Source organism: Anarrhichthys ocellatus, unplaced genomic scaffold (assembly GCF_004355925.1).
Source record: "Anarrhichthys ocellatus isolate YVR2014 unplaced genomic scaffold, GSC_Weel_1.0 scaffold132, whole genome shotgun sequence".
In the NCBI taxonomy this organism is placed as follows: domain Eukaryota; kingdom Metazoa; phylum Chordata; class Actinopteri; order Perciformes; family Anarhichadidae; genus Anarrhichthys; species Anarrhichthys ocellatus.
The window spans coordinates 565,236-573,418 of NW_022280162.1; the positions used below are offsets into that span (position 1 = coordinate 565,236).

At 40.4% G+C, this 8,183-nt stretch overlaps 2 protein-coding genes across 4 annotated transcripts; one reads left to right on the forward strand and one right to left on the reverse strand.

The window, feature by feature from the left end:
- The first annotated feature begins 261 nt into the window (after positions 1-261).
- cmtm6 (CKLF-like MARVEL transmembrane domain containing 6) lies at positions 262-7,958 on the forward strand. Of its 2 annotated transcripts, XM_031877286.1 has the most exons (5): positions 262-400; positions 1,589-1,706; positions 3,313-3,489; positions 7,107-7,205; positions 7,654-7,958. In XM_031877286.1, the coding sequence occupies exons 2-5, from the start codon at positions 1,596-1,598 to the stop codon at positions 7,819-7,821; spliced, it is 555 nt and encodes a 184-aa protein (XP_031733146.1). In that variant the 5' UTR covers positions 262-400; positions 1,589-1,595; the 3' UTR covers positions 7,822-7,958. The 2 variants fall into 2 exon arrangements, with proteins under 2 accessions (XP_031733146.1, XP_031733147.1); XM_031877287.1 differs by lacking the exon at positions 262-400 and having other exon boundaries at positions 1,329-1,706.
- LOC116399852 (uncharacterized) lies at positions 3,266-6,694 on the reverse strand. 2 transcript variants are annotated; one of them, XR_004213865.1, is made up of 3 exons: positions 6,048-6,694; positions 5,049-5,484; positions 3,266-4,941 (listed from the first exon to the last, which is right to left on the reverse strand). XR_004213865.1 is itself a non-coding variant. In XM_031877284.1 (2 exons), the coding sequence occupies exons 1-2, from the start codon at positions 6,405-6,407 to the stop codon at positions 5,164-5,166; spliced, it is 681 nt and encodes a 226-aa protein (XP_031733144.1). In that variant the 5' UTR covers positions 6,408-6,694; the 3' UTR covers positions 3,266-5,163. The 2 variants fall into 2 exon arrangements, 1 of the variants encoding a protein (XP_031733144.1); XM_031877284.1 differs by having other exon boundaries at positions 3,266-5,484.
- Positions 7,959-8,183: the final 225 nt, after the last annotated feature.

Genomic DNA, 8,183 nt, shown 5'->3' on the forward strand with positions numbered 1-8,183 from the left:
AATAATTTATATATATATATATATATATATATATATATATATATATATATATATATATATAAATTGTTTATAAATAGTTTCTGAGTAACTGCACTTTTTTTCTTTGAGAAACCACAAAACTAAATAATAAAAACTCAAACTTACACAATAAAATGAAAGCAGACCCTTCCATCCGGGGTTACCGGAAACACTTTTAATGTGAAAGTCATCACCGGAAGCTGACCGTCTTGTTCCGTGTGACTTGACAGAATAAAAGTAAACGCGGAAGTGAGACTGAAGTCAGTTTCGCAACTTGAAAAACTCACAAGCTTCAAGTCGGAGTTTGAACTTTCGCAGCTGGAAACTTTATATTTTATTATTTTTATTATATTTCTGAGAACCGGAAGAAGAACCCTGAACGGTGAGTTTGTTTCTGAAACATTAACCTTTTATGACTTTGTTGTATTTATTACTGTTTCCTCGCTTCCTGTCTTATCGGAAGGTTTTAGGCCGTTACAACCTGCAGAGTGAGCACGCGCCAGTCTGCGTTCAAACATCTGTCTACTTATGTTTGCACGCAGTTTCTTTAGTGCAGCGACACTGCATCCGGTTTAAAGTACCTCCACATATACACAGACACCCGCTCTGCACTTCGGCATCACACACACACACACAGTCCCACCAGAGAGGCTGCACTCTTGTGGCATTCCCCTCACCTCTTCACAGCAGAAAGCTGTGTGTGAGCCGCTATATGTGAGATATCTCTAACGTAAACTGCGTTATGGTTAAACGGCTTCCAGTGAACCCGTTAGTCACGCGCTGAGGTGCGTCTGTATGTGTCAGTAAACACCATGTTATTGAATAAACTCAGTTTTTAATACAGTTTGGTTTCGCTGTAAATAACAAACATGAGTTTCAGGCTCCAGCTGGTGACAGACGAGCTCGAGGCATTCAGTGTGTTTTATGAGCAGATTAAATATTATCTCTCGTTTCATAATAACTCACCTGAACTCGACCTGTTTCACGTTCTCTCTGAGAAAACAAAGAACATTTATATTTAAATAAACTTCTTCTTCTTCTGCTGACATGTTGGGCTCCACTTCAGCCTGTTGCATTATGGGATGTCACTGCAAAAATCAGGTCATACGTCATGTCATGATATTTAATAATAATTATATCATAGTCATAATTAAATGATAAAGTGTCTCAATGTGACTAGAAATATTTAAAATAAAATCACTTTATTATTTAAGAAAAGTGTCTGATAAATAAATAATGAATCATAATATATTAATAAAATACTACTACTAGTATAAACTGTTTGTTTCATATTTAACATAATATGTTTTATAAATATATTCTTTGTTTTTTGTGTAAAATTATGACTTTGTAACAGAACTAAAGTTCTCTGATAAATGTAATAAAGTATAAGTATGATGTGGCATGAAAAGAAAGTACTGAAGTAAAGTACAAGTACCTCATATTTGTACTGTAGTGTAGTACTTTGGTCACACGTGAAGGTAAATGAGACCGTGGTGAGTTCGAGGACCGTCTGGAGGCGTGTCCTCTGAAGTGACGCTCAGTGTGTAACAGTATTTTTTGTGTTCAGCTCCATCATGCCTGAAGTTTACGCCTCGACGACGGCCCCCAACCCCAAAACCTCGTGGCTCATGTTGCCGACAGAGACCCTGGAGAAGGCCCGCGGTGGGATCAAAGTCATCCAAGTGGTTAGTTCAGGGACACCTCGTGAGTTCTGGTACTACGTGTTACAGCAGGATGTCGAGAAGGACGTTGATGAAGTCGATAATCGGCGATATGTGTGATTTAGTTCAGTTGGTTCTGTCGCCCCCTGTGGACTAAAGTGGTAGTGTCTCTGAGCGCCAGACTCTCTTTAGAAAACCTCTAATGTTACTGCAGCAGGTCCGACAGTCTGCCCCTCTCAGTCCTGGTTCTGGTTCTCCCGTGCCTCACTTCCCTCCAGCCGGGAGCTGAGCTCTCCTCCTCCTTCTGGAGCTCCAGATCTGGGTCTGTCCATGGTGGACCTGTGTGTGTGCTTGTGCGTGTGACCTCTGGACCTTCCTCTTCAGAGTGGGAAGTGAAAGTTCTGCAGAGGGAGCTGTCGTTAGCAGATCTGAGAGCTGCTGACCCTCCGCTGTTGCAACAGTTAACAGATGTGTGTGTGTGTGTGTGTGTGTGTGTGTGGGGGGGGGGGGGTCCTCATGTTAGTGACCGTTGGATAAAAAGAGGATGTGGAGGTCAAACCTCTCCATGACACACACACACACACACACACGTTCTATTCTAAAACTCATCTGTCGTCTGATTTCAGAGCAAGTATTTCGGATCCTTTTACTGCAGTAAAAGTACTAATACCACCGCACTGTGAAAGTACTAATACCGCACTGAAAGTACTCCATGACCAGTCAGAGTCCGTGTGCTAACGAGTTACAAACGGCTTCATGAGACTCGAGATGTTTTACAATAAAATCAATTATAAAACAATTTACTTTAATAAACAGTTTGTTATAAAATGTTGTTTATTAAAGAGTAGCGACTGTTTATTGATTCTGTATTTAAATAAAAATAGTCCTCCTCTTCCTCCCTCTCCTTCTTCTCCTCTCCCTCCTTCTCTTTCTCCTCCTTACAGAAGATAAAAGAGTTTCATGGAACATAACTGTATTCATGATGTTAAATTATTTCAGCAGTTGCATTGTTTGTGAGAGCTGGATGTGGGCGGGGCTTCACTGGGTCGTACCATCACAGTTCCTGTGTGTGGGGGGGTGGGGGATGAGGGCGAGGCTGCCGTCCTCTTCCTGTTGACTCAGCGGTTCACTGCTGATGACACTCGTACTGGTTTCATGCGTCACATTCATAAATCAAGAGATGATGTAATACAAGTTATATTAAAGGATGTGACGCAGTTAAAAAGTTAAAGATTAATTTAAATTCATCTTTTAACAAAATGAACCAAAACACTGATGAAGAGGATATCGGCTCGATAATAATAACAATAATAATCATTCCCTCAGCAGTCAGATATATATAATTTACTATATATTAAAGTGTTTTATTCCAGAGACTCGGACATCTTAGTGTAGAAATCAACCTGTCGGCGCCCTCTGGTGGACAAACGTATCTATGACATCATGTTTATCTCTTTATGTGAGATGTTTACTCTACTGTAAATATAAAGTTATTAACTGATGTTTCCTCTCCTCACTAGCTCCTCTCCTTCATCCTAGAGGAGACATAAACTGATGTTTCCTCTCCTCACTAGCTCCTCTCCTTCATCCTAGAGGAGATATAAACTGATGTTTCCTCTCTCCTCACTAGCTCCTCTCCTTCGTGGCCTTCATCCTAGAGGAGATGGTGATCAGCTGCAGCAGCTGCTCTGCTCTCTACTTCTTTGAGTTCGTGAGCTGCTCAGCCTTCCTCTTCACTCTGCTGCTCCTCATCCTCCTCTACACCAGCCTCAACACACGGGTGGGCATCAGCTGCTGGCCCAAGCTGGTAAGACCTCACTCATCACCATGTATCAGTTTAATAATAATAATAATTATTACAAGTAGTCATAACTTTAATGGAGATTTAAATGTAGTTTATATTCATAAAAACATGAGAAAATGTACGTATGTATCTTTCATGACCGTCTCCTCTCTGAGGCCGTCTTTACCGTAATAACTCTAATTTAAGAGCAACTAAATTCAGTCTTTACCGTAATAACACTAGTTTAGTAGCAACTAAATTGTCTTTACTGTAATAACTATCACCATGTATGAGTTTAAATAATAATTATTATAAGTACAGGGGTCATGTTCAGCGAATACATTTTGAATTTATGGAATTAAAGTCACAATTTCATGAGAAAAACATCTTTATTTACAAGAAACAAACTCACAAATTTGTGATATTGTGAAGTCAGAACTCAAATGGTTTAAGTTTAGTTTATATTCATAAAACACTGAATGCTTCAGTGAAATGTGAACACGATCATTCAGAGTGACGTCCGTGAGGAAACTTTTAAACATGATGAATCTTTAAGTCTCAGGTTTTAGACTGTGTATAATCATACACGTCATACAGACTTTATAATCATGTGTTCATCGTTCTCTGATCACTTTAAATAAAGGACACTGTGACTGTTCACAGCTCTGAGCTACAGCTTCAACAGAGAACACTCTACTTCATTCACACCGACGGAACCTAAAACACAGAGCGATGAGCTCATTATTATATGAGATTAGTTCATAATAACATTCCATGTTCACAAAACGACTGATCTGATTTGTTGCTCTACCTGACTTATTTTGGAAGCTGCTTTCTGTGTGTCTGCAGTCTGTTGTCCTTATTCTCACATAAGATTTAAAAACTTTATTTATCTAAAGAACAAGTCTCAAGTTGTGCTGCTCTACAAACAGTGTGAAAATATAAAAATAAATCAGGATGGTGCAAAGAGCTAAATGTGCGCGATGACAGAGTTTGTTTTTAAAATCAAAATGAACAAATTTAACAAGGTGTAATTCAAAACAGTATTTATAGGCTCATAGAAATGTACAAATACTTCTGTGATTATTTAACTCATTTGAAGATCTTTTCCTGAACCTAACTAAGTTTCCTGTGAAGACGGAACTTTATTTTGAAAAGACCGTATCAACGCAACAAGCGGAAGTGTTGAGTTAATAGATATTAACTTTGTTTCATGTCATGTGACATGTTTAGATACAGACATTGAAACTGGTAATGTTTCTGGTTTGAGTTTATATTTGACACTTTGTTTCAAAATAAAAGCCCTCTAGCATCTTTCTATGGACAGGGCTTTTATTCTGAAATATTTGCTAGGCAGTGTGACCTGCACTTAAGTTAAAAATGAAACTGACCTTTTTCAGTGGATGTTCTTCATGACCACGTCAGCTTGAAGTCCAAAAGCTCAGGAAGTCTTCTTAGAGACACCTGGTTCTGTCACTAAAAACAAACTTATTATTATTATTATTATGAGGAGATAGTGACGGACAGGACAGCTTGTTGTTTCTGCTTCATGCTTAAGTGGAATATAAAATAGAATAACTGACCCTGAACCAGTTTTTGGACGGTTTCCTTCGTGGCGGCAGCGTCCCTCTTTCTGAATTTCAAAATAAAAGTCCGTCCAGTGTACTGCAGCAGTTGTTGGGGGGTTGGGGGGGGGGGTTACGGGAGGATGTCTCTGAGGCGAGGAGAGGACTTCCACACGCCGGCATGTCCGCCATGACAGCTCCACTTCACCCTCACCTGCGCTCCCGAGTGGAGGAGCTGCTTGTCCGTGATTGGCTGCCCGCAAGTCTGACACCTCCTGAACAACTCCATCAGGCTGCGGCTGTAGACGACGGCGCAGTCTTCGTCGGCGTCTTCGTCGGATGACGTCGTAGTGTTGAACTCGTGGTCCCGAGGGTCGACCGACACCACGATGCAGAAGCTTTCGTCCACCGCCGGAGGCGACTGAGAGGAGCTTCCTGCAGCGCCGACGCTCGTCTGTCGACAATGTGATCATAAATTATGAGTCACGCAACAATATCGCTAATCTAAGAACGCTAATCTTAAATTTAAAGAGACAGATGTCGATTAGTGGCGTTACGGATCAGCACTGATCAATGTTTATCGTTAACCATCACGATGTAAATAAAGTTTTAATGATGATCGTTCTCCAATATTCATATAAAGTAATAAATATATATATTAATTAAAACGAATCAAAGAACTTAATAAATTATTATTACTATTAATACAAATATTCAAAAACAGGAAAAAATACTTCTAAATAAATGAAGGACATATATATTTGTAATCATTACAATTAGCAAACCTACTTAAAGTTGTGAGTTTATTAGTTGACTTTACTTAAATATTTTGAGTTCATTATTTGAGTATTTTTAGTGTCGTTTTGGCCCTTTTTGAGTAACTAATACTACTTCATTAATTATTATTTAGTAAACAGAGAACTAAAGATAGCTGGACTTAATAAACCACATTATTTCTTCGCTATAAATATTTAAATATGTTTTAATATTGTGTATATATATTTTTTATTTTTTTACCTCCGTTCTGGTTCTCTTCGGATCCGGCGGTGACGCCTCATTCCCGGCTGGCTCACCGTGCTCTCTCCCCGGGAACACCGACGGCACCGCGCCGCTCTTCAGCACCGGTTTGGGCGCGACGTTCAGGATCTTGGCCCGGAAGTCCTGCTCGTAGTCGTCGGGTGTGAAGTGCAGGCTGCACACCCGCACTCCTCCGTACCGGGACACCGGCGTGTCCTCATCGAACCGCGGGTTCCGGATCGCTTTGAGCCACGTGCGGCAGCGCTGCGGGTCTCTCGTCGGTAAACCGTGGAAAACGACCCCCATAGACTTCGCCTCGTCGTAGCCTTTACACCCGGGAACACAGCACCGCCACGGCATCGTGGAATATAAACATATATAAATGGTATATTGCGACTGTAGCAGCTAAATATGTTTTACATTTAAAGAAAACGATGCGTAGTAAAGGCAGGACGCTACTTCCGGGGTTCTTCTTCTACCAATATATTTCCGGTAGATTACACGCGGCGAGGTGTAATGCTGTCCCTACAGGCAGTAAGCGGCGTTACGTTTAATCTGTTTAGGTACAGGACAGCAAAGCTGGACGAAGTACTCTCATCTTTTACTTCAGTAAAAGTACTAATACCACAGTAAAAAAATACTCTGTTACAAGTAAAAGTCCTTCATTCAAAATCGTATTCTACTAAAAGTATTAACATCAAATATACTTAAAGTACCGAAAGTAAAAAGTATTCATTATGCAGAATATTAAATATAAATTATATAAATGTAATGTTATTACTTTAATGTTGGTAAAGAAGGAGCTTATTTTAATGACTTTATATACTGCTGGTAGTCTAATCTATAATAATACATCATTATTTATTAGTTGATTATATTTAGTTTTTAATAATCTAAGTCTATAGAGAAACTATTAAATAAAGATATCAAATAAATGTAGTGGAGTAGAAAGTAGCAAAAAAGTGAAAATACTAATGTAAAGTACAATTACATCAAAGTACTTGAGTTAATGTACTTGTATATGTAACCACAAAGCTTCATCATCTTCTTCTTCTGCAGGACTTTGTGTACACCGCCGTCATCGCGGTGGTGTTCCTCCTCTCCTCGATCATCTTCACCTCCAGCAACAGCGACACGACTTTAGAGAGAAGTGCTGTGGTGAGGAAACATCCACACCTCTCCTACCTCCTTCTTTTCTTTGTTGCCTCCTACTTTACTTTACTACCTCCTTCTTTCCTCCTCTACTTCTTTCATTTCCGACCTCCTCCTTTTTCTTCTTTTCCTCCGTCTTGCCTTTCCTACATCCTCCTTTCCTTTTCTACCTCCCTATTTCCTTTCCCGTAACTCCTATTTTTCTTCCCTGCCTCCCTCTTTCCTTTACTAACCACTCCTTTCCTTCTCCACGTTATTCTTTCCTAACTACTCCTTTCCTTCCCTACCTTCCTCTTTAATTTCCTAACTACTCCTTTCCTTTTCTACCTCCTTCTCTTTCCTCTCCTTTCCTCCTCCTCCTCCTTCCCTCCTGCCTCTCCTTCCCTCCTGCCTCTCCTCCTTCATACTGAACTTCCTCTCAGATGTGTTTTTAAACCCTGGTTTCGTCCTGCAGGCGTTTGGTTTCTTGGCGTCCTTGATGTTCTTCTTGGACCTCATCTTGTTCGTCAAGAGCGCCGGGTTTCCGTTCCAGAGAGACGTGAAGCCTGAGTCCAGTAACGGCGGCACGGCGGCCGAGCCGGAGACGGCGAAACTCAACACGCCGGCCAGCGCAACCGATTGAGTCCGATTCTAAAAATCCACACGAGTGCGTTCGTTACGCAGATTATTTTTTACGCACTGTCCCTTTAACGCGTCGTCAGGAGGCGGAGCCTCAGCGACCTGGCAGCCATTTTTAGAGTCCTTTAAAAAAAAAAAAAAGAAAATCCTGTTTATAGTCGTCGCTCTGTGCTGAGGTCATCAATGTAATCAATCAATCAGGAACCAATCACAGGGCAGAGCAGCTGTTCTGTTTGTTCTTAAAGAAACAGTACGCGATTCTTTAAGAACAGAGACACTAAAACCACAGAACCACTAACGATTCTGCTGTAAAATGTTTTGATCAACTCAAGGAGTCAGATCAATTTATGGATTCATTGTTTTATC